General features: G+C 36.9%; 2 protein-coding genes across 8 annotated transcripts in view; one reads left to right on the top strand and one right to left on the bottom strand.

The window, feature by feature from the left end:
- Positions 1–2,728, bottom strand: part of IRAK4 (interleukin 1 receptor associated kinase 4) — an 18,394-nt gene extending 15,666 nt beyond the window's left edge. The window contains exon 1 of one of the 4 annotated variants that reach the window (XM_033117941.1): positions 2,642–2,728. The gene's annotated coding sequence lies outside the window, so the exon portion shown is untranslated. Of the gene's footprint in view, positions 1–2,461; positions 2,594–2,641 lie in introns of those variants that run through there. The other 3 variants (XM_033117942.1, XM_033117943.1, XM_033117945.1) reach the window with 3 other exon arrangements.
- PUS7L (pseudouridine synthase 7 like) lies at positions 2,571–26,129 on the top strand. 4 transcript variants are annotated; one of them, XM_033117939.1, is made up of 9 exons: positions 2,571–2,697; positions 6,588–7,516; positions 10,929–11,088; positions 13,076–13,268; positions 16,932–17,030; positions 18,397–18,478; positions 20,050–20,330; positions 23,276–23,329; positions 24,046–24,968. In XM_033117939.1, the coding sequence occupies exons 2-9, from the start codon at positions 6,604–6,606 to the stop codon at positions 24,370–24,372; spliced, it is 2,109 nt and encodes a 702-aa protein (XP_032973830.1). In that variant the 5' UTR covers positions 2,571–2,697; positions 6,588–6,603; the 3' UTR covers positions 24,373–24,968. The 4 variants fall into 4 exon arrangements, with proteins under 4 accessions (XP_032973830.1, XP_032973829.1, XP_032973828.1 ...); XM_033117938.1 differs by lacking the exon at positions 2,571–2,697 and adding an exon at positions 2,892–2,955; XM_033117937.1 differs by lacking the exon at positions 2,571–2,697 and adding an exon at positions 2,917–3,056.

The following is a 26,129-nucleotide window of genomic DNA, read 5'->3' as shown; positions in this document are numbered from 1 at the left end:
TAGCACATTGTAGATAATGGTGTTGTTACATGTTCCTGCCCAGTACCATGCAAGGTGATTTATACACTTCACTTAATCCTCAAGGTGACTAATGCAGTTTTATCATCTCTATTTCACAAAGGTAGTAAGTAAAAGAGCTAGGACTTGAACCCATATCTGACTTCAAAATTCATGCCTTATGTCCCTGCTTCTATAACTCAATGCGTTGTTCATTTCACTCTCTTTTCTAGAAAGACCAGTCATTTCCTTTCTGGCTTTTTCTCAATGACCCATTTCAGGCCCTTGGAACATTTTCCTACAGATATCCCAGTGGCTGACTTTCTCATTGATTCAGACCTTTAATCACCTTCTTTGTTTCCCTCACTCTTCTTTCTCTGTAGTATCTGATCTTTCATGAATTTAAGATCAGATGCAGTCTCCTAAATGTTTGAATGTTTTCTTCTGCATTCCCTGACCATATACTTTTTTCAGGTTTACATTTCTGCTAGATTATTGCAAAGTTTTCAAATTGGTCTTCCTGCGTAAATATACATCCCTACATTCAAAAAAACATACATGTCAGGCTTTGCAATAAGTAACAGGAGCTACAGAGAAGAGAAAATCTTTTGTTTTCAAGCTGTTCAGTCTAGCAGGGGATAAAACAATTACAGTGAGTTATAAATGTTGCAAGAGGTATGTTTTGGGGCCCAGAGAAGGGACATCAAGCCAAGCCCGTCCGAAGGAAGTATATTAAGACAGATTTGGGTGGGTTGGGAGGTTGGAAAGATGAATGAAAAGGAATGAGGATAAACTCAAGGAAACTCCAGGCAGCAGGAACAGCACAGGGGAGCATAGGTTAGGCTCAGGCAAAGGGTTTGCTATGGCTGGACCACAGGATGCATGTCATTAAGTAATAAGAGGTGACGCTCGAGAAGTAGACAGGGCCAAATCATCATGTACCGCATATGCTATGACAAGGAGTTTAAACTTTATACTAAAAGTTACAGGACTTTAAGGAAAGGTGTTATTTGGCTAAGTGGATTCCTCTGGATAAAAAATTGAAGGGATGTATATTTACGCAGGGAGACCAGTTTGAAAACTTTGCAATAATCTAGCAGAAATGTAAACCTGAAAAAAGTATATGGTCAGGGAATGCAGAAGAAAACAGTCAAACATTTAGGAGACTGCATCTGATCTTAACTTCATGAAAGATCAGATACTACAGAGAAAGAAGAGTGAGGGAAACAAAGAAGGTGATTAAAGGTCTGAATCAATGAGGAAGTCAGCCACTGGGTATCTGTAGGAAAACATTCCAAGGGCCTGAAATGGGTCATTGAGAAAAAGCCAGGAGATAGTGAGACTGGAGAGGGAGTAGGAAAGTAGCAGATTAGATGAGAGAGGTAACAGAGCTAGGTCTCTTAGAGCCGTATACTTTGTATTGACTTTGTTGATCCTTGAGCAAGATGAGAAGACAGTGGAGGCTTTAAGAAAAGGAGAGACAGGCTCTAAACTGGTTCTTAAAAGGACACTGGGGCTGCTGCTGAGAATAAAGGCTCCTGGAATAAGGGCAGAGAAGAAGGAAGAAACCAGTTTAGTAGAGTAATCCAGTAGTCCAGGTGGGAGGTACTGGCAGCTTGGACCACAGAGGTAGCAGAGAAGGTAGGAAGACCTAGGATGCTCAATATTTTCTGAGGTACAGCAATGAGAATCCTATTTGCTGATATGAAAGGTGAGAAGATAGCATCAAGGTTTTTGGCCTAAACAAGTTTCCTGACATTTACTGAGATAGAATAGACTGTGGAAGGCACACGTTTGGACTGGAAGATCATGAGCTCAGTTTGGACAGGTTAGAAAGTACACTTCAAAGGAATGTTTAGCTTGCAAACAGGAGAATAAAACAACTCTGAACTTTCTGACAGATCCTTCAAGGCTTACTCCAGAAAGAAAGGGCAAGGCAGAGTTAAATGTTCTCTGTTCTTAGGGTTCCTTGGGGGCAGATGCGTTTTTGAGGCACTAATAAGAGCCATTTGTTCCCATTCTAAATGGCCACAACGCTTCCTCAATTTCTCAAGGTCTGCTTTTTATTTCTGTTTTCTCTCTTGCTTCTAGGCTGTCAAGTACACTTTTCCTATCTGATAATGCACTTATCTGAACCTTACAACTCCTCTCCACTTTCTAATTTCCTGGAAGCTTGGAAGCCAGAGAAACAAACTAATTAGAATCTTAGAATCTTGTGCAGGCTCAGCATGCCTTCCAAGCAACAAGCATCTCTGCTGGGTGCTGGACTTACTTCCTGGTTCTCAGGAAAAAAAGATTTCATTTTGTAAACCCGCACTCAGACGGAACACAACTCATAGGAGTTGAGACTCGGAGAGAGGAACGACTGAGCCACAGAATGTCTGGGTGACGCTTCTCCACGCCCCAGATTCCTCTTCAGGTCCGAGTAACTTTTTGATCCCCAGGGACCCAACCAAGTCTTTACCCTGGATCAAGCTCGGTCCACGCCACCTAGTTCCTCCCGAACTTTTCTCATTTGGAAGATAAGAGGCTAACTTCCTTCCGAAACGGTCCCTGAACAACCCTGGGGCAGGGAGACTGAGGCCGGGGCGCGGACTTCGGACCACCTGCGGTGAAGGATGCGCGCACAGTCGGAAATCCTTACCTGCCCAGACGCGGGGCACAGGAGGCGGACTGCACCCCGCCCGGTAGTGCCCGCCGGTGAGGAATCGGGGCGCGGGGCGGGGCGCGGGGCGGGGCGCGGTGGGGCGGGGCGGGGCGTGACGGGAAGGGCTCCACACGCCAGGCCCCGCCCTTCCCTGCCTCTTGGCCCCTGCGGGCGGCGTCACCAAGTGGGAAAGTCCTAGTCGCTTCTGTAAGTAGGAGCCTGTCCCTTTAAAAACGCCTCCGTCGGAGGCGAAATATATTGTCTTCCGGGCATGCGCACAAGGTTGTGCAGGGGCATGCCTTCACCTGGAGGTGAGGTAGACCCGGTGGAGCATCTAGCGTCATGTGGGCTTCTGTATGGGGCGATGACATGATTGGCGTTGGGACCCCAAGCCTTTGCCCCCGAGCGGAGGGTGAGGTGGACGAGGATTGCGCCTTGGGACTGGCGGGTGTGGGGGAGGGAGGAGAAGCACGGGGAGCTGGTGGCGGTGTCTGAGGGTACTTGTGGACGCGCCAAAGGCCACCACGCCGGAGATTTAAATTCTGCGGGTGGGGGACGGAGCGGGAAGTACGTAGGAGTGAGTTCGGCGGAGCTTCGGCGATTAGTGAAGTAAGAGCGTAAGGGAAAAGGCGCTGTCTTCTCCATTTCTAATATCTTCCTTGTATCTGTCTGTCCTCAACCGGGAATTCACTAACCTTGGGTCAGACTACCTTACCCCTCTCCACCTGGCACCCTCATCGACCAATCGGTTGCGGAGGAACACCGCACAGTTATGCTGAACTCCACGTGGGCTCCTGGGCTCCCTCCCGCTGGGTTCCGCTCTTTTCCTAAGATGCTTGGTTGTAATTCCCTCGTTGTTACACATTCTCCCCGAGTTACTTGTTCTACCCATTGTATTAGCTTAGAATGTCTTCATATCTTCCTTTTACTGGGGTAAGAATTTGTTATTATTATTCCCAAGGCCGATCCTACAACAATAGTCTTGATTACATTGCTTCCCTAACACTGCTTCTGATTCATCCTGTACGGTTCCATCAGGCGTCTTACCAAAACATCATTTTAGATTGTGTAGTTTTCCTACCCAAACACCTCCGGCGGCCATCCATTGACCGCTCTGGATTCTAAGCCCTTGACAGGGCATTCAGTGTCTTAGATAGTTTGGCACTGATCCAACTGTATTTTCCAGAACTGTCCAGAAAACTTTTTCTCCTACAGCTCTGTATCTGGACTGTTCAGTTTTCTCTACCACATTGCATATTTTGTTTTTACATTACTTATGATATGCCTCTGCCTCATTTCTATTGCTTAGACAGTTTTGAGGACTTAGATGGCCACGTCTTGCATTATGACTTTACCAATTATCATAGGCAAAAGCGACCTTTCTTCCTTTTCACTCTTACCCTCTTATTTTATAATTTAATTTATTCAACTATCAGTAATGATTGCATGCCTACTATGTGCGTGACAGTGTTCTAAATGTGAGATAATCAGTGAATAAGGCAGACAAGTTCTTGCTTGGATGGAGCTAACAATCTAGTTGAGGGAGATATACAATAAATAATGAAAATTATTAGATAGAAATACTATGCAAAAAGCTAAAGTTTTGTGAAAGAGAGTGACTTGCCGGTTCCTTTAGACATTGGTCAGGGAAGACCTCGTAGGATGTGATTTGGGAAGGACCAATTTCATCAGCAGCAACAGTTGGTACAAAGGAAATGAAGTCCAGTGTATCTGGAGTATAGTTGGAAATGGGGAAAGGTTACAAAATAAATTTGTAGACTAGACAAAGTCCAGAATCTTAGAAATCTTTGGAAGTCAGGGAAATTTGAATTTCATTATAAATGTGGTTTGAGGGTTTTAAATCAGGTTGTGATATGGATTAATTTACCTTTTAAATCATTCTGGGTGTTACGTGGACCAGTAGTAGAAGCAGAGATTAGAGGCCTTTACAATGTATAAGAATTTATGGAATGAAGTACAAAGTGGAGGTGATGAAAGGACAGCAGGAGTAATCAGAGAGCCAGATGCTTAAAGTTGATGCAATTTTTGGTGATCAGAAAGTCAAGGCTATGACCAAGATGAAGTGGAAGTGGGTTGAGATTCAGATTGAGGAACTGAGACACTGTGATGTTAAATGGATGATCCATATGGATGGTCCTGCAAGTCATGATGGTTAAGAAGACAGGGAACAATAAAGTCTTCAGTGAAGAAGGAAGAGTCATCCCAGGACCAGAGAGAGGATGACAGCAGATGGCAGAGTCTGATGGCATGAACTTCAAAGGAACTGGGGTTTGGGGAGGTAGAGGAGGAAGAAATGGTTTGGAAGGAGTAGTGGCAAACAAAATATTTACAATTTCCAGGTCCTAAGTTAGGTGGGTGTGAAAGGAAAAATGGCTTTCACTTGAGAGGACTACAGAGGAAGCAGCCTGGGGGAAATAGCCAGGTTTCAGTGAAGGCTAGAAACTGAGGAGACTGTACAGGAAATTAAGGAATGAAGGAAAATAAATATATCCCTCTATATTTCCTAAGAAATAAGGATGTAGAGAATTTGCTCTGATTTCTACATGGCATAATAGGATGGAGGAGGGGAGTTTGCTAAATTGTTTCAGATTAGTATAATACATTGTCAACATGGAATGAAGGTCCAGATGATGATTAAATTACCTGGAGAGTGTGGCTGACACAAAGGAATATTACGGGGCCCTGGGCATTTTAGCTTTCCTGTAGCTCCATCTGGTGTGGTAGCCATAGGTTGTGTGAAGAGTGAGTGAAGGCCTCCTTACAGAACTATTCTCTGGTCTGCTGCTTCAAGAAAATCTGTAAGGGTTTCTTCTCTCTGATGACCGTGACAAGGTTGGAATTTCCCTCTGAGTCAACCTCAGAAGTTTGTATCTGTAAAAGTTTTTATATGGGCTTTCAAGAAGGCTTATGGTTCAAGTAATCACATGGCAAGTTGGTATTTAGAGCTTCATTTGTCAATTTGGCCTTTTTCTTCCTGTCTTCTCATCCTTCTCCCATCCCTAACAGCTAATATATAAAAATCTAGCCACAAGTTCTCTGGATTTAGCTGGAAATTTCAGAGGTAGGGTTTAGAAAATCACTGCACACATTGTACACAGTTCTTTGTTCTTTGTGGGCCTACAAGTGACATATATTTTTTAAAGATTTTATTGGGGAAGGGAACAGGACTTTATTGGGGAACAGTGTGTACTTCCAGGCCTTTTTTCCAAGTCAAGTTGTTGTCCTTTCAATCTTAGTTGTGGAGGGTGCCGTTCAGCTTCAAGTTGTTGTCCTTTCAGTCTTAGCTGTGGAGGGCGCAGCTCAGCTCCAGGTCCAGTTGCCGTTGCTGGTCGCCGGGGGCACAGCCCACCATCCCTTGTGGGAGTTGAACCGGTAACCTTGTGGTTGAGAGGACACGCTCCAACCAACTGAGCCATCCGGGAGGCAACTCAGCTTAAGGTGCCATGTTCAATCTTAGTTGCAGGGGCTCTGCCCACCATCCCTTGCGGGACTCGAGGAGTTGAACTGGCAACCTTGTGGGTGAGAGCCCACTGGCCCATGTGGGAATCGAACCGGCAGCCTTCGGAGTTAGGAGCACAGAGCTCTAATCGCCTGAGCCACTGGGCTGGCCAACAAATTATATTTTTAAAGTGAAGTTGAAACTGACTCATTTTAATCCTGAACAATAGATGGAATCCTGGAGTGGATGAAGAGTCAAGTTGCAACTCACCAGTTATACCAGAAAAAGTTTGTATGTTAATTCATTTTGGTATAGGAGGGTCAAAATACACAGGATATATAGAAGTAGATTATTAGTGTCTATTAAAGGAGTCTCAGGATTGAAAGGGAGAAAGAGAATTAAATAAATCCTGCAAACCTATTTCTTTTTGTGACCCACAAGTTTTCTTTCTAGTAACTGACTGCCTCTCTGTTTCTTTTGTAGGCATTGCTATTTAAGAATGGAAGAGGATACAGATTTTAGAATCAGATTTAGTTCTTTGTGTTTCATTACTGATCATGTTGGATTTCATGGCACTATAAAAAGCTCACCAAGTGACTTTGTTGTTATTGAAATAGATGAACAGGGACAGTTAGTTAATAAGGCCACTGATGAACCTATTGACAAGATTAGTAAAGCACTACCCAAGCCAAATAATTTTGCAAAGAAAACAAAACTAGATCTTCAAAATGTGTCCTTGGAAGAGGGAAGCGACCAAGAAGTCAATACTTTGGCTGGGTTTTCCAATGATGACCAAAATCATCAGACTGGTTCAGAAAAGGAAGATATAATCAATGATGGAACTTCCAAATGTGAAGAAGAAAAAGTTGATGTATTAGGCTCTTTGTTAGATAAAAAAACTAGTGAATTACTGAATCAGTTTGCTTGTGCTATAAAAGAGAAGTGGGATTCTAAAACTGAGCTAATTGGACCATCTCCTGAATTCTTACTGGGCACAATCCTTGACAAAAACCAGAGGGCTATTTTGCATAGTGCTATTAGGCAGAAGTTTCCCTTTTTAATAACTGTAGGAAAAAACAGTGAAATTGTTGTAAAACCAAATCTTGAATATAAAGAACTCCTTCACTTGGTATCCGAAGAAGAAGCACTTGACTTTTTCAAATATTTGGATGCAAAGAAAGAAAATTCCAAATTTACCTTTAAACCTGATACAGACAAAGACCACAGAAAAGCTGTTCACCATTTTGTTAACAAAAAGTTTGGAAATCTTGTGGAAACCAAATCTTTTCCTGAACCTAATTGCAATGCTGGTAATCCAAATATAGTGATAACAGTAAGATTTCGAGAAAAAGCACACAAGCACAGGAAAAGGTCTCTTCTTGAATGCCAGGAAAGAAAAGTTATATACACAGGTAATTTAATAAATCATTACCGTTTTCTTTGATAAAAGTAGTTAAAATTGTGAATCAGTGAAAAATCAGTGAAAGGTGAATAATTCAAGTGAATTGAATGGATTTGTCCAGAGGGATATTGGAAAAAATACATGGATCTGTTTTTTGATGGAAAATAAAGTCTTTCAAATTACAATAATTGTAAAAATTAAGCTTATTAATGAAAATGTGGTTAACACACACATTTATACTTAACATAATCACAAATATATAATTGAAGCAGTTATTTTGTGTTTAATAAGTTTTATTGGCAGTAAATCTTCGTATCATAGTTTGAAAATTATCTTAATTAAAATTAAGCATTTGGAGTTAAGTCGAATATGTTTGCTATACTTGAGAAAGTGAATACTTTTAATCTAAAACAATTGAACCTCACTACCCAGGGTAGGGAACCTGAAAACACGGGGAGCTTCATCCTTTGGCTCTGTCAGTATTTTAGAGAAGAGGTCTTCAAATGTTAACGTGCATTAGAATCACCAAAAGGGCTTGTTAAAACACTCTGAGCCCTATTCTCAGAGGTTCTGATTTAGAAGCTTTGGGGCAGGGTTTTCACCAATTCCCAGGAGATGGTTTTTCTGCTGGTCTGGAGACTGCATTTTGAGAATCACTGTTTTAGGGGATATATTCAGTTCCTAGGATGGTATGGAACTGATGAAAGCTCACTCTACAAGTCTGACTGACCAGGTTTAATTGGCTTGTATCCTAAGTGAGGGATGGAAAATGGTCACATTTTATAAATGTGTACAGCAAGGCATTTAAGATAAAAGCAGTAATCCAAATTTGCATAGATGTGTGTGGCACAGAAACAGGATTGTACTATGTAGGAACTCCTTGTGTAAATGAGAGGCGTTTAGACTTTGGAGCTGTGTCGGTTTTATTTTATATTATGACTTTAGTTCATAAAAAGATTTATGAGCTTTTTAGTATCTTTAAGACATAATTTCTACAAATGTAAAAATGGAAAGAATACCTCAGGCAAGTTACTTAGCAATTCATAACTTGGTTGTACTTTAAAAATGGGGTAGTAGTGACGCATGATTCACAATGATATTGTTCGAATTAAATAAGTAAGGAAAACGTTTACTACATAATAGTTATTCAAATATTGGCGTCTTCTCTCCTGGAAATCTCTGTCTGGTGGTGTGACTTGCTTTTTTTATGAAATAGCTGCTAGTATAGGAGTTGATATGTGAGGCATGTAGTTAATGTTCGCAGATAAATCTATTTGGAAGGGGAAAAAAAACTAGCTTTACATGTATGGGGAAGAATTACTAATAAGTGATTTAAACATCTATAAATTTTATATTACTTAAAATTCTAACACTATTAATTTGAGTTAATGAACAAAAACAAATTGACGAAACTTTTTACATATTAATTTACATTAGTTAGAAAAACTATAAACAATTGGAGGGATGTGCCAAAGGGAGGAATTGATGGCTCATCAGAGGATAGTATGCAGGTACTGGTATACCTACAAGTCCAAAAACAAAGAAAAAGACACAGGTAAACTTTGCCTATCCCAAATTTTGCTTAGGCCAGCCTTTTATAACAACACAAATAGCTCATCTTAAAAAAGAAAAATCTCCTTAGTTAAGAGAGAGCTATCTAAAAGAAGAATACTTTAAAAAAACGTATTTTTATTTTTAATTGTTACAAAATATAATATAAAATTTGCCATTTTAACCACTTTTAAGTGTACAATTCAGTGATATTAAGTGCATTCACATTGTTGTACAACCATCACCACCGTCCATCTTCAGAGCTTTTTCATTTTCCCCAACTAAAACTCTGTTCCCATTAAATAATAATTCACCATTGTCCTCTCTCCCCAGCCACTGGCAACCACCATTCTGCTTTCTGTCTCTATGAATTTGACTACTCTAGGTATCTCGAATGAGTGGAATCACACAATATTTGTCCTTTTGTGATTGGTTTATTTCACTTATCTTAAGGTCTTCAAGGTTCATCCATGTTGTACATATGTTAGAATTGTCTTTCTTTTTAAGGCAGAATATTATTCAGATAGTAAATGAGTATTGTTGTTTTGTATCATTAGGATTTGAAGTGATTTCTTGTGTAGCATTAGGTAATTAATAGAGATAGAAATAAATTGCTGCTGTAATAAAAGCCTAAAATCTATGATAGCAATGCCTTTGGGACCTGTTGGCAGGCAGAAGTTTGAAGGTACCTAAGGGAAGCTGTCAATGAGAGTTTAAAGGAAAGTAACGAAAATGTTATTAGATCCTGGAAGAAAGGGATCCTTGCTATGTAGTGGTAGAAAGTTTAGCAACACTGTTGCCTGTATTGAAGTGGAAAGTAGAAAATGTATCTAAAGAAGGGGTGCTCTGACTAAAAGAGCTTTACAGGCAAAGTGTGAAAGGTGCCACCTGGCTTTTTCCTGCTTATAGTAAAATTTTAAGGAATAACTGTTAGATATGAAGGAGCCAGAAGTTATGGGTTCAAAAATAATTAAAACAACAACAACAACAAAAAACTTCCCAGCCTGTCCAAATGGCACATGATGTTTAAATTATTAATAAGATCGGTGGTAGTTGTTCTTGGGCTTGTTCCTCTTCCCCACCTCCACAATCTCTCACTCCCACCCTCTCATCTAATAGACATTTTAAACATCTACCATGAAGCAAGCACTATTTTATTTACTGGCTTGCTGGCCTGGAACTCCCAGCCTATGGGGGTGGACAAACATAAAGAGATAAATTATAATACATGATGTTAAGTGAAGTGATGCAGATAATAACAACTTGTGGAGACATGCAAGAATGCAAGATTAAATAATCAATTACTTGTGGAGTTCATTTATTTACTCTTGCTGATTCAACAAATATTTGAATACATACTATGTGTTAGGCTGAGGATATAATAGTCAGTAAAACAAACATGAACCCTGCTTTGGGAGCATTCAGGTTTGGGAACCTGGAAAGAATTTGAGGGAGACTTGCTGCTGCTGTTGGATCGTGAAGATTGAATAGAGAAATATGGCTGGTAAGTAAAATGGGAAGAACACATATTTTTTGACAGAGGGAGTGCAAAGCTATGGAAGGTTCTACTCCGTCCAAGGATTATGAGAAATGCTCTGTCAAAATTATAGAATATATGACTGGAAATGGCATATGTGGAGACTGAAAAAGGAGAAACGCCAAATTCAGGGATTTGGATTTTTTTCCGTAAGGTTTTAATGAGCCAATTAGCATTTTAAAAATAACCACTGAAATCCATGACACTGATTTTGTATTTTGATTTAAATTTAAGTTAATGATTTGATTCACTATATTAATCTATTAGCCCGCTAATATTATAATTGATGTATGGTAGCTGATTTTTTTGTAACCTAAGATTATTTTTGTTTCAGCCTTTACCCTACGAAAAGAAAATCTGGAAATGTTTGAAGCAGTTGGTTTTTTAGCTATCAAACTTGGTGTGATTCCTTCAGATTTTAGTTATGCAGGCCTTAAAGACAAGAAAGCCATCACCTATCAAGCAATGGTTGTCAGAAAAGTGACTCCAGAGAGGTAATGACATTACTTTATAAGAGAGAACTTTTCTTTCTTATTGCATCGAATAAAACAAATGTAAGATTAAAAATTCAGAATAATACTGGGAGCATATTAACCTCACTGTCAACATTCATTAATTACAGGCTTACCAAGCAGCACATTCTGCGTTAATAGCATAATTATCTTCTAATTAGTTATGTCTGAAATTTATATTGAAAATATAAGTAGTTTTACGATAGGAACTTTGAGCGCTGGCTGATTTTAAATGATCTAAATTGTTTTTGAACATCCTGTTTTATATTCAAATATGAACTCATATTCAGGAAAGGTCTTGCAAATTTTTTTCTAATTACTGTAATACTTGTATACTTGTTGTGCTTTCTTATATTTAAAGTAAATCTTTGTCGGGGGTGCTAGAAAAGGGAAAAGGAAGTCAAATATATGGTGATGGAAGGAGAACTGACTCTGGGTGGTGAACATACAATGCAATATATCGATGATGCATTACAGAAAGGTACAGTTGAAACCTATATAATTTTACTAGCCAGTGTCACCCTAATAAATTTAATAAAAATTAATTAAAAAATAAAATCTTTGTTAAATAGAATGTAAAACACTCAAATTTAGCCTCCCTTCAGCTTAATCAAATATTTAAAATATTTTTTGTAATGGTAAAATAAATACATCTTCATTGTAGATTTAGAAAATAGAAAAAAGTGCTATATAAAAAAATAAATTAAAAGTCACTAATAATTCCATTACTCAGAAAGAACCATGATAACATTTTGATCTATTTCCTCCCAGACTTTTTTCAGACTATACTACATACGTACATTTTACAGAGACATTTTTTATATATGGGAAATCATATCGTATATGCCACTTACATTTTACTTATAAAAATAAAATAATTAACACTGTTTTATTAAAATGTATGTCATGAAATATTTCAAAATTATGTCATTATGTAGGCTAATTTGTTGAAAATTCCTCTAGTTTTGGATATAGAAATTCTTTCCAGTATTTCACTGTAAATAATACTGTGATTAATATTACTGTACTTAAATCTGCGCCTCGTAGATACTTTTCAGAAAGTTGAATCATTGGGCCAAAATTCATCCTAATTTGATGTAATATTGGTATATTAATCCTAGTCATAAAATGTTTAAATATCCACTATTTGTAGATAGATGCTTCTAAGCTCTTCTATGACGGACAAAACATGTACATGATTCTGTCTATGTGGTCCAGAAGTATAGTTTAGGTAAGAGAAAAGGACTTTAGATGTTAAAAGCTAGTTTTTAGCTACCAAAGGCAAGAAATATTATTAGTTCCTAGGAGAAAAGAGTACTTTGATTTAGCATATAGGGATGCGGTGTTAATTACCCTTCAAGTTATAGTAAGATTTTAGCAGATGCAGAGAATCTGAAGATATGTTTGGAGAGGCAGTAAGCTAAACAGTTTGCCTAGGAAAACAGATAGTTACTATAAAGACTACAGGAAATATGAATGTAAAGAAAAATTTACATCAGTTTATACAAGGTCTTTAAATTTATGCTAAGATAATTGGAATCTATTCTTTAAGTGTTGGAGAAGAATCGAAAGTTTGAGTAAGGAATTGTTCAGAGCATAATTTTAGGAAAATCCTCTGGTACTAGTGTTTTTTCTTGGTAATGGTGGTGGTAGAGAGACTAAGGAGGAAAGGAGCAGAGTCTAAGAAGAGGAAGAATGGGAGAACAGTTGAGAAGTTCTATCACTTGGAGGTGAAAGGTGACAGCATTAAGAACACATACTCCCCTTAAAATAACTAGTTAACATAATCCTATAATAATGGGTTTTTAGTGCATATTTGTTGAAAAAGCATTAACTTTGGAATATTCCCCCCAATTTTTGTTTTAGTATTCTGATACAAGTGGTTACCTGGCAACTGTCATTTAAAACTTAATAATTTTTGAAATGAAATGTAAGATTTAACTGAGTCTATATGATTTATCATTTATAGGTTGAAAAATATTGAAAAAGAAATTGCAAAGAAAAGAATGAACGTGTTTAATATTCGGTCTGTAGATGATTCCCTTAGACTCGGTCAGCTCAAAGGAAATCACTTTGATATTGTCATCAGAAACTTAAAAAACCAAGTCCATGATTCTGCAAACCTGAGAGAGAGAATTTTGGAGGCGATAGAAAATGTTAAGGTAAGAATACTCAGTTTTAAAATAGACTATTACAGGAAAATATAGTCCCTCTCATTACATTGAGGCAAGAAAGGAAATTTTTTCTTTAGCACCTTTTGTTTTTATTTGCATGTATAATTAATTTTTAAAATAATAACTCGGGCCTCTTGGCTTATTTTTATTTTCTTCTTAATACATTTTTACATTGGGAAAAAACCCCACAACTTTAATATAATTAAAAGAAATAAAATGTATTCCCTAGAGATGGGGTGAAAAAAACTGTCTGTATAAGAAGAATGTTTTTTAGCACCTGCCATAGAGAGTAGTGTTTTAGAGAAAGGAAATAATTTCTTTGGAAACTTTGTTCAGTAATTTTTTTCAGAAATCTTTGGTAATTTGGCAAATTACCTTTTAGAATTATACACGGTTTTTTTCTTTTCAATCTAATTTTGAATTTTGTTTCAATGTATATAAAGGAGAAATTGTATACATTTTATTATGTCTTAGTAAAAAACAACAACAAAACGAAAAAACAAAACTTAATGTATATATTTAAATGACATTTGCCAGGCATCTAAATATGCATATACAACCATTGCCTTCAGTCTGATCGTCTACACTATGTATCAGCAACTTTTTTTTTTCTATAAAGGGCCAGATAATACAATTTTTTGGCTTCGTAGGAAAAGGATCTCTGTTGCAACAACTCTATTGCCATTGTGTGGAAGCAGCCATACACGTTACATAAATGAATGAGCATGGCCATGATCCCACAAAACTTTATTTACAAAAATAGGTGTTGAGCCAGATTTGACTTGTTGGCAGTTAGTAATTTGCCAACCTCTGATTTAGACCAGTCATTCTCAACGTTGGGGGGAGCTTTAAAAATTCTCAGCAGTTAATCTCTACTTCCAAACCAATTAAGTAAGAACATTTGGGGATGTAGTTTAGGCATTAATATTTTTTAAAACTCCCTAAGTGATTCTACTCTGTAGCCAACATTGAGAAACACTGACCTAAGTTTCTGACCACAAAGACCTTTTCACACAATTGTATTCCTCTCTACCAGGAAAACCAACAAAAACTGGTTTTTAATCAATGTTATGTCTTTTAATCTAGAAAGTGTCTTCCAATTAAAGTTTATTAATTCAGCATAGTCACCTATGTTTAGGAGTTCTCTGATCGTGTAGTCTTCATATAGTTGCTTTTTTCTTTTTTCTAGACCTACCTAAAATTCTTTCTTTTACCCTGAAAAACTGTTATTAAAATGATACCCCTTACAAAAGCGTGGAAGAGCAATATTGTGATTTATAAGAAATATGACCAAATACATATTTCTCATATATATTTGGTTTTTATTCACAGTTCCTAGCTCACAGCTCCCAAAACTTCTGTAATTTCCCAAGTGTTAAGAGTGATAGAGCTGTCTCTTGTTATAGTAATGAGGTGACTTTTGGAAAGCACTGAAAGATGGCGGGGGCTGGTTGCCAGTGATTAGAGTTGTAACTTACAGTACCACCCCTGACCACTGGGGGAGTTGGGAGAGGGACTGGAGATTGAATCAATTGCCAATGGCCTAGGATTTAACCAATCATGGCCATGTAATGAAGCCTCCACAAAAACCCAAAAGGATGGGGTTCAGAGAGCCTCCGGGTCGATCAACACACGGAGATGCACGGACAGTGGCACACCTGGAAAAGACAGAAGCTTCCACATATTTTGCTCTATGCATCTCTCCCATCTGACTGTTTCTGAGTTATATAAATCTGAGTTTATAATAAACTGGTGATCTGGTAAGTAAAATGTTCCTCTGAGTTCTGTAAGACCCTCTAGCAAATTAGTCGAACCTGAGGTGTAGAGGTCTTGGGAACCTCTTAATTGAAAGCAAGTTGCTGAGAAGTACAGGTAACAACCTGGATTTGCAGCTGGTGTCTGAAGTCCAAGGAGGTGGTTGTTGTAACCTCCACTCTGCAGCAGGTCCATCAGAAGCACCCGTGACAGCCTGGGTTTGTGACTGGCCTGGCATCTAACGGTGCTGGTGGGGAGGCAGTCTGTAGGACTGAAGCCTTCACCTGTAGAATCTAGTGCTGTCTCTGAGTCGATAGTGTCAGAATTGAGTTGAACGGTGGGCTACCCAGCTGATGCCAGAGAATTTTTTGTGAATGTGGGGGACCCCCTTTCTACATTGAAATTGGGTGCTCAGAACACCAAAAGAGGGGGTTTCTCTGAACTCTGAGAGCATTTATTGCCTGTCTTTCATTTGGTATCTATGGATATACTACTGCCCATTATAAAGTCCCCATTAATAATAATCTTAGTGTTAGCCCACTTTCCTTGCGTTCTCATGAAAAGGGAAGGGAGTTGAGAAGCCCTGAAAATAAAAAGTCTTTGAAGTTTTGTTTTAGAAGTTTATGGTTCTGATTGCTATAAACCTTGTTATTTCCAACCCTGTGTAATTAGAAGGGGTAGTTAAAACTCTTCTGGCTATTCTAGGATATTATTTTTTTTTCAAATTTTAAATACTTAAAATATTAACTATGAGATTTAATACAGGGAGTACTTACTCTATCAGCAGTTGATTTCTGTGACTGGCACGAGGTAAGGGTGGCTTTTGTTCCGTGCCTGTAACAAATTGTTTTAGCATCTTTTATTGAACAATCTTAGAGTTGGTCCTCAAAAATTATTTAATGAATTATAATGGACCCGCCTCATAAAGTGAGTGTGGAAGACTCTTTCACTTTTAAGAAACCATCTGGGCCTGGCGTGTTCTTTGAGATAGCACGTTTAACTACTGACCAATGTCTTTAATGGTTGCAGTAGTAAATTACAGTTTTCTCGTGCTGCTAAAGGGACACTATGCCATTGTCTTGCCCCAGGATTTCAGAAACTGACATAACTGAAAAATGAACTGTTACATACAAAGAGCCAAAACTTGCTGGGTTTCAAAATAAATCTGTTTCTTATTCCAAGTCTCTCCATTCAGCAGAATCAGAAAAAGCTTCGGGGCAAAGATCAGATCCAATACTAGGTAACCAATTCATCCCAGTTTTCCCACAACTTTCCCGGTTTTAGCATCCAAAGTCCCTCATGCCAGAAAACCCCTCTGTAATGTGAATGAAGAGCTGACATATTTTTAAAGCTTTTTTACTTATCTTATTTTCTAACTTTTAAGCACTTGTTCTTTTCCTCCTTTCTACTCTAACTGTATAGCATTTCTCAGACCATTTGGTCCCCATATGTATATGACAAATTACAGGACTCTTTTTATTAAAATAAATATGACGAGAAAGACTTGATTACATATTCTGACAGAATCATTGTATTTATTTGTCTGTTCAGTGCTGTAACACAGAACCACAGAGTGGGTGATTTTTAAACAACAGAAAATTATTTCTTATAGTTCTGGAGGCTGGAAGCCTGAGATCAGGGTGCCAGCAGGGTTTTCTTATTGTATTCTCATGGTAGAAAGAGAGTGAGCTAGCTAGCTCCAAGGCTTTCTCTTACGAGGGCATGAATCCTGTTCATAAGAGCTCTGCCGTCATAACCTAAGTACCTTCCCAGATCCCACCTCCACGCACTATTCCACTGGAGGGTAGGATTTCAACACGTGAATTTTGGAGGGACACAGGCATGTAGTCCATAACAATACACTTTTAATTAATTGATTTTTTTTCCTATTCATAGAATAAAGGTTTTGTGAATTACTATGGACCACAGAGATTTGGGATGGGAAGGAAAGTTCACACAGACCAAATTGGATTGGCTTTGCTGAAGAGTGAAACGGTATGTATTTTTTAAAACTATGATCTCATCTGTTTTCTCAGTTGTGCTTATTACATAAGTCAGCTCCTTGCTTTCTTAACCCAGCATATAAACACATGTATGCATACACACATATACCATGTACTGCACCACTGAACATATGAGCAGCTACTATATTCTTAGTATCTCATTATAAGAAAGCAAACTGTATGCAATGTCCCTGTGTTTAATTCTCCTTTGAGACTTAACAGAGAATTGACCAATACTTACCAAATTCTTAGTGAACTGAACAGAGGATTTAGAGGAAACTTTTACCTACAATTCCAGAAATCTGGTATCAGATTATACAACAGATAGGAATTCACCCAAAACCAGAGACTAATGGGAACAGCAGATTTGAAAAATATATCTGAGTAGTTTCAAATGAAACTATGAATGAATGTCACTAATAAGAAGCCACATTTGCCCAATTATTAAAATTATATATTTTTAAATGTATATTTTATATATATAATTACATATTATATACATACAGATGTATTTGCGCACTGGATAAAGTACATAATAGCGAATAACTACAAAACTGTACAATTATATACTTGAGCAAATGCACGATTATTCATATGATAGTGTTGTACTCACTCATTTGGGTTATAGGATGTTTTCTTGAGTAGAAGAGAAAGGAAGAGTAAAAGCACTTGTGGAAAGTATTATGCACGTGAACAGTTCTTGCACGTTGGAATAAGGCCGAGAGCTGAGCATGTAGACCACATCTACAAATGTGTAGTTAGTGCTCCTACTGCAAAACACATCCTTAGAAATACGTAAATCACAATGCTGGAGACGGTGATTAAAACACAGGAACTAGTAGACATCATTTTTTTAAAGGAACATCTTGTCATCTATGTAGGTTTTAAAAGATAATATTACAGTTGGCAATTTTTAAAAGAGATTTTGGCAATTACTTTTACGCTTAAAGAATTCTGAGACCTGAGAGCATGAATGAAATTAATGGCTTGCCATTCCCTTCTGCCGGTTTCCTCCCCTACTTTTATTATTATGAATGTTGGTCAAGTCTGAGTTTTATGTCATCATTTCACACCTGTGTTTATACTTTGATACTAGAAATAAAGAATGACAGAAGAACTGTGGAAGTGATGGGGGAGCCCTTTTTCCTGTCCATAATATCTTAAACCTGTGTATAAGCTTGCTTTGTACAGAAGTTTATTTCTAAATTTAACATTGATTGTTTAATTTTTGAAAGCTTAAAGATAAAATTGCAGCATCAATTATCATTTGTTAAATGCCTGTTCTTTTAAGATGCATGTTGTTTTTAAAAGTGATTTGTCATTTTCATTTAACATGTTTGCTTTCTTGATTTTTAAAGGTGAAAGCTGTAAAATTATTTCTTACACCAGAAGATTTGGATGATCCTGTAAATAGAGCAAAGAAATATTTTCTTCAAACTGGTATTTAAAAAGTTTCTTTACCCCATACATAGCCATGGAGATCCGTAATATAAATGTTCTGTCAGCAGGAGAGCATTCGTTGCAACATAAAAGTGATAAGAAATGGATTGTAATATGTTGTATATTTGATCATTTTATTACATTCCCTAGGTACTCCATTTTTGGCCAGATCTTAAGGACCTTTGTCCTTACTCTTGCTCAGGGGTAGGGGTAGGGGTAGGAGGGGAGATAGTACCTTTTCTTGACCTAAATCCTCTGAAGAGATGGGAGTTCCCAATTCTAAACTGGTATTGATGGAAGTATAATTCACTAGAACTAGAGGAGACTGAAAAATAAACTAAATTAAAGTACATTTATTATATCTGATACTTCTTGCATTGTTTTTGGTCTAGTTGCCATGCAGCCCTGACTGCTGATTTTGAAAACTTTAGCTCAATATAATGATGTATACGCAGAATGCTTAATGGGAAGCACTAAAGAAAAGTGGTTATGAGTGTGGGTTCTGGAGTCAGTCTACATGGATGTAACTCTCAGCTTTAGTACTTTCCAACTGTATGGTTCTGTGCAAGTGATTTCGCCTCATTGTTTTAGTCTCTTCATTTGTAAATTGAAGCTAATAATGGTACCTAAAAGACTGTTACGAGATTTAAATAAGATAATAGATGTGATGCTCTTAAAATAGTGCCTGGTACATACTGAACACTGAATAAGTATTATTTGTATTTAAATACCAGTAACAGCAACCATACCATTTCAGATTTATTCAAATATGTGATCTACATACATGTGCGTACTGAATTTCACTTACGTTGAAATAAAGGACGTCAGTTTTCAAAACTCTTCATTCATTGTGTTTAATTTTGTACATATTATATATATGTGATTATTTATAGAAGAACTATTTTTATGCTATACAGCAATCTGTAAATAGTGTGGCATTTCAAAATGTCATGTAAGTAATACTAAAGAAAATTCAAAGTGACTTATTTTTTTGTACCTATTGTAGAGTCCTGAGAAGATAATTTTCTTACGGCAATGATTCTTAAACTTTAGTGTGCATAAGAAGCCTGGTACAGTTATTAAAAATCCAAGGCCCTATATGAATCAACATCTTTACAGTAGAATGCAGTAATCTAATTTTACAAAAACATCCCACTAGCAAGACCTAATAGTAGACTTGAAGGATCCAGAGATCAACCCTTTCTTATTCAAAAAATTCTGTGTAAATGTCCGTAATAGCTCCTGAAAAATCTCTAGGCTCAGGGGATTGTAAATCCTCTGAATAACTGCAAATTATTTCATCTCCATTCTGAAGTAGGAATTACTTATGTGCTTTTTTACCATTATTTTTTAACGCAGGGAAGTGAATGGACCACATAATTAACAATCTTTATTAGAAACAAACTCTTCAAGAGGAGCTAGGTTTATAATTGGTGCTGACAGCATCATGCTCATATTTGGGTGTGAAACAGCACATTTCATTGCCTTTCATTTAGAGAGCATACTAAAGGTCTTTATAACTGGCCTTTAAATAAAAGTGGTTGGCTAAGTGATTTTTCCCTTTATTCCAGAGGATGCTAAAGGCACACTTTCACTGATGCCTGAATTCAAAGTTCGAGAGAGAGCACTGTTGGAGTCACTGCATCGCTTTGGCATGACAGAGGAGGGGTGTGTCCAGGCGTGGTTCTCATTTCCCCATTCTATGCGCATTTTCTACATTCATGCGTATAGCAGCAAAATTTGGAATGAGGCAGTATCTTATAGACTCACAACCTATGGACCAAGAGTGGTGGAGGGTGATTTAGTCTGTTTGGATGAAGGTGGTGATGATGAGCATTTCCCAAGTAGTAAAGTGAGTATCATTTCGTCACAGCTTTCCAACAGTAGTTACCACAGCACGAACACTAATTCTCAGAAGCCTTTGTTTTAGAAACAATTTGCAACTAAACATGCATTGTACAGATTTATTTTTTAACTTACATTTGCTCATCTCCTGCTTCTACTCTGCTGTCAGCTGAGGCTTAATACATGTCAATAAATGGAAAAATATAATAGTCAATGATATGAAATGAAAGGTACAAAGATAGTAAAGCTTCCTTTAAAGATTTAAAAAATTACACAAATAATGCACAAAACAGTCTCTTTAAAAATCAAAATCAAAACATACCAGATGAAGCTGTCATCACTGCCACGGCTCTGTTGTGATTCCCTCCCCTGCCTCTTTTTTTTGGAATGTTTTCTTCTAGATCTTTTTCTATGCTTTCATATAAATTTGCAAAGAAAAGTGGATTTTTAGTCTATTAATTAACACTGAGAGGAGAAAAGACAGGACTTAGAGGCTCAAAGCTTAAAATATATAAAAAAAAGATTTTTATAATGGTATATGGGTTATGTAATGTGTGTGTTTCTTTTATATAAATGTGATTTCACAACTTGCTTTTTTCCTCTTAAAAATAGTTTAAAGACATTTATATTCATTTCAAATAATGGAAAGCACCTCAAACTAACTTACTGGCCCTCATAACTGAAAGTCCACGATTAAGTCAGGCGCAGCTGTACCCAGGTGCTTAAGCAGCATCCTAAGTCATCCATCTTATCTCCATTTTTCAGCTCTATTTTCCTCTGTTAGATCCATTCTCAGTCTGGCGTATTCCTTTGGTGGCAGGATAGTTATTAGCAATACTAGGCTCATTTCTCACAACTTCTCCAGAAAAGAGGGTTTTCCTTTCCCAACAGTTTCAACAAAAGCCATGGAATTGAATCTCAGTGACCAGGAATGGGCTGGCTTGGGTCGCATGTCCTCAAACTAATCATTGTGGACTGGAGTATGTGATCGGTTAAGCCCATGTTTCAAGGGCTCCTTCCTGGAACCATCCCACCCAAACCACATTTGAGAACTGGGAGGGGAGCTCCCTGAAAAATACCGCTACTGGAAAAGAGGGAGTAAGGGCTGGCTGAGTGAGCCAGAACAACAGATGTCAGCTTTACTAATTCATTAAATGGATGGCCTATAAATATTTAGATGAGAAAGTAATTACTGGAAGCATAAATCACTAAGAATGGTCATTTAACTGAGGTCAGACTCTGAACCTGTAAAAAGAAATCTAGCCGCATCTTAGGTTTTATTTTACCTCATATGAGTAGAAGAATATGTACGTCAGTAGTCCCCTTTGAATAAATAATGAAAAATCATAAGTTTTTTTAACACCTTCCAGAAAACATGTTCATTTAAATGTTACCTGGGCAAAACATTATTTAGTAAACCAGCCATTTCTAATTCAGATTTTAAGGAGTTAAAGGTTACTTTGACAACATACAGCAATAATCTCTGAAATACATGTGTCTTATAAACCTTCTTTGTTCAAAGTAACATTTGCAAAGTCAGGTTTGTGATCGGAATCGTATGAGTATCTGCTTTAGTTTCTGGTGCTGTAGAAGAAAAGAACATTTTCTCCTTCAGTTCTTGCAGTTTCCTTTTATTATCAGCAAAAAAATGTCTGTATAGATTTTTTTTAATTTATTGGGAGATTTTTAAGACAACTCATTTATATTTTATCAGTTACATTGAGAAAAGAAAAGTCAAGATTTAGAGGCTTAAACTTAAATACGAAAGGAAAAAGGCAGAATAAGATTTCTAATAAAAGGTATATAGGACATGTAACTATAGGAAACTAATCTGATTTCCTTTTCCGATGAGATTATTAGGCTAACAGGTGTCTCTTTATTTCAAGTCACCTGGAAGATTCGCTCATAATTTTTTTTTTTATGAGCAAGATTGAGAAATGTGAGTTGACAATTAAAATACTAAGGCGAATTCATATTTGGGGAGCAGCCATACAGCAAAAGCATGTTTATTGATTAATAGATCTGTGTTAACCTGGAAGGAGTTCTGTAAAGACAAAGCGGTCTTCTGTACTTGACAGTGTTTGTTCAGTATTTTCATAAATTACCTAAATTACAGTATAATAGGTATGTTTATGAGTTTGTGAAAGTCAAAAAGCTGGAAGTGATTGTGCAAGAGGAATCATAGTCCCAGGTAGTCTGGTTAGATCACACCTGGAGTTCTATGTCCATTTCTGAGTGCAGCAATTAAAACCAGTTATTTAATGAAAAACCAAAGTCAAATGAAAAACAAAACAAAAAAAAAAATGAGGGAATTTACTGATAGGAATAGGGAGAATCGAGGGGAAAGCAAGCAGATTTAGAGGAGATCTAGACACCATTACATGATGAATGCTTCAAGAAGATGGGAGTGCTGTCAGTGCTTGTGGAATGAGTGCAGCTGCCTTTACACTGGAGCTTTCCTGTGCAAGAGAAATCAGAATTCTCTGATGTCCTACAGTAACATTTCTCAAACCTAATTTCATACACACCTCTTTTTCCCTCCTTCATGTGATACCTATAGCTATTTTATGAAACACATTTTGAGAAACAGCACTTCTCATAGAGCATGATATTTATTGGGGTGGTTTCACAGAAACAGAGTTTTGATTCAGTGTAATAAGGAACAACATTTAATTTAGAAAAACATTGTTGCTGACTGAGGGGAAAAGAGTCACCTTAGAATGTTAAGCTGCCCCCCATAATCTGTGTGTTCCAACTTCAGTTGTCAGTGGTTACAGCAGGAAGAATCATTCTAATTTGTATGCAGTCTACTCTTCCAGAAATAAATTGTGAAAAGATTTTATTTTATATTCACCATAGGATTCAAATTATGCATATGTGAATTAGGGAAAATTGAGAGAATTTGGAACATTTGGGAATCATCTATATTTTTATCATGTTTTTTAAAAATAGGTTCATCTAGTAACTGAAGAAGAGGAATCGGCTAATATATATGCAATACATCAGGTAAATTTGCTTAAAAATTAGTATCTTTTAGATGTAAGTATAGACATTGTCCACAAAAGGCAAAATGTGACCAGTTCCCCCTCCTTCCCCCATTTTTAAATTTAGGTATTCACCATTTTTCACCATTTTTAAATTTAGGTATTATATATACCAGGGGTGCCACAAAAAAAAAGTACACATTTTAAGAGATGTTGTCTATGTATTACTTTTCGAAGTTGAATTGAATTACCGTAGCAACGTGTAGTGCGACGTTCGCTCAAAAGATGGCGTTATTCAAGTGAATGATAGCGTCATTCATTGCATTACAATTTTAGTACAATTTTTTCCTTGCTTAAAATGTGTCTACATTTTTTTGGCATCCTCTGTTTATGTATATATACATATACATACATACATACCATGTTTCCCCGAAAATAAGACCTAACTGGGAAATAAGCCCTAGCATGATTTTTCAGGATGACATCCCCTGAACATAAGCCCTAATGCATCTTTTGGAGCAAAAATTAATATAAGACCCAGTGTTATTTTTGGGGAAACACGGTATATATAGATGTGTGTGTGTACACACACACACACACACAATGAAATTCACTCTTTTTAGTTAACTCTTCTATGAGTTTTTACAGATCCAGGTCCCAGTCATAAAAGTAAATGTAAAATATGATCATACATTTTTCGGAACACTGTTTCATGTATCTTTTTTCCCCCTTCCACAGGTGGTTCTTCCAGTGCTAGGATACAATATTCAGTACCCGAAGAACAAAGTAGGGCAGTGGTACCAGGAAATACTTAGCAGAGATGGACTACAGACATGCAGGTTTAAAGTACCTGCTCTGAAACTGAACGTTCCAGGATGCTATAGGAAGATTTTGAAACAACCCCATAATGTCTCGTACCAACTAATAGAAGAACATGATACTGATGTCAAAGCAGAAGGTTCCCACATCGATGAAGCAATTTTATCTCTTTTGATCTCTTTTGATCTTGACGCCTCGTGTTATGCTACAGTTTGTCTGAGGGAAATAATGAAGCATGACTTTTAAAACCAGTACCCTTGATATAATCGTATATGTTTTTAAAGGAAAGGGAGCTAACATTTCTTGGGCATCTGCCACGTGCTAAGAGCTTTATAATTGTTATCTCCCTTAATTACGCAACAGCCCGATGAAGTAGGAATTTGATACTAACATTGCAAAGGACATATAGCTAGTAAGTGGCAGGGTTTCAATTTAAGACTCCAAAGCCTGTGTTTCTTCTGTTATCTAATGATTCAGTGACCTTTATTCTGTGCTATAAAAGTTATAGTCTTTCTGGACTATTAGGAGCATACGCATATACTACACGTAACATTTAAGAAAAAATATTTTTGGAGTAATGTTTATATCCTCTCTCTCCTTGCTTAGAATACAGATGAAACATGATTGTAATGAAAGCATGGTTGGAGAGAAAGAGAGAAGAAACATTTTGTTAATTATTATTGTTATTCTTTCCTAGTTTTGAAATTGTTGATCAAAACAATGTATCAGGGAAATGTGATCCCTCTATTTATGATAGGTAACCCAGGGTAGTTTACCCCTTTGTCAGATGAATAATCTTCAATGAAGATTGAGATAAAAATTTTTATACAGTTTATTTATCTCATCATACATTGACCTTCTTAATTTTTTGTTACTTTATTATTTTTTTTCTGTTACCTAAAACACAGTTTTTAATGTCAGACAGATCTAGGCTCAGATTCTACCTCTGATACTTTTACTAGTGACTTTGGGTATGGTACTGATTTTTTTTGAGGCTCACTTAAAGAATCACTATTACACAAATCTCATAAGCATCAAATAACAGGATTATCTCTACCTTTTATGTTGCTAGAGGAAGAAAACATTTTGCCCATTTAAAAATGTAAATATTTGTTGATTTAACTATTCCCCATCATAAATCATTCTTAACCACTTTATATTAGTTACATTTGGGAGGAAATGGGATATACTGATTGGGAAGATCTGAGCATTCTTTCATTGTTGTTAGCATTATATAATGATGACATTTTAAAAGCAGTATAGAGCATCATATTTCAGTAATGTGGCACTTCTATATACTTTAAGTCAGTCAAACTATTGGGTGTATTAGCATAAGAAATGAAATTCAAAAGAAGGAAAAGAAGCTATATGCAATGCAAAATTTGCTCATTGCAGCATTTTTATATATAATGAAAGAAATTAGAAATAGTTTGAAAGTCCAGCATTAGATAATGAAAGTAAAATGGGATGTTATCAACTTGATGGGAAAACATGTTAATTGTTTAAAATGATGATACGGTTTTAGCTATGTGAGAAAATGTTGCCCCTCGTAAGCAGAACGTATACATTACAATTGTAGTGTATACACTAAATGCAGCTTTTTCAAATGACAGGCACTTTAGCACAGCGATTAAAAGCACAGATACTGGAGGCAAACCCCCCCATTTTGAGCCTTGACTCTGAAACTTACAGCAGTGTGGCCTTGGACAACTTATTTAAGGTTTGTGTGCTTCAACATCTATAAAAGGGGGCTGCTAATATTCCTTAAGATTATTGTGATGATTTGCTGAGTTAATATATGTAAAGCACCTGGCACTTAGTTGAAAAGTGCCTGGCACTTAGTTGTTGTTAAATAAATGTCCATAGTGCAAGTTTGGAAGGGAACAAAAAAGCGAATATGCCATTGTGTTAAGATGATAGGGTGCTTGGATGTTTTTTAATACTTGAAAGTTCCTTTATTGTCATTATATATTTTAATAATAAATAAATTTAGGACACAATAA

Source organism: Rhinolophus ferrumequinum, chromosome 10 (genome assembly GCF_004115265.2).
Source record: "Rhinolophus ferrumequinum isolate MPI-CBG mRhiFer1 chromosome 10, mRhiFer1_v1.p, whole genome shotgun sequence".
NCBI classification, from domain to species: domain Eukaryota; kingdom Metazoa; phylum Chordata; class Mammalia; order Chiroptera; family Rhinolophidae; genus Rhinolophus; species Rhinolophus ferrumequinum.
Note: the sequence above shows the minus strand (reverse complement) of the source record. Positions and strands in the feature narration are given on the sequence as shown.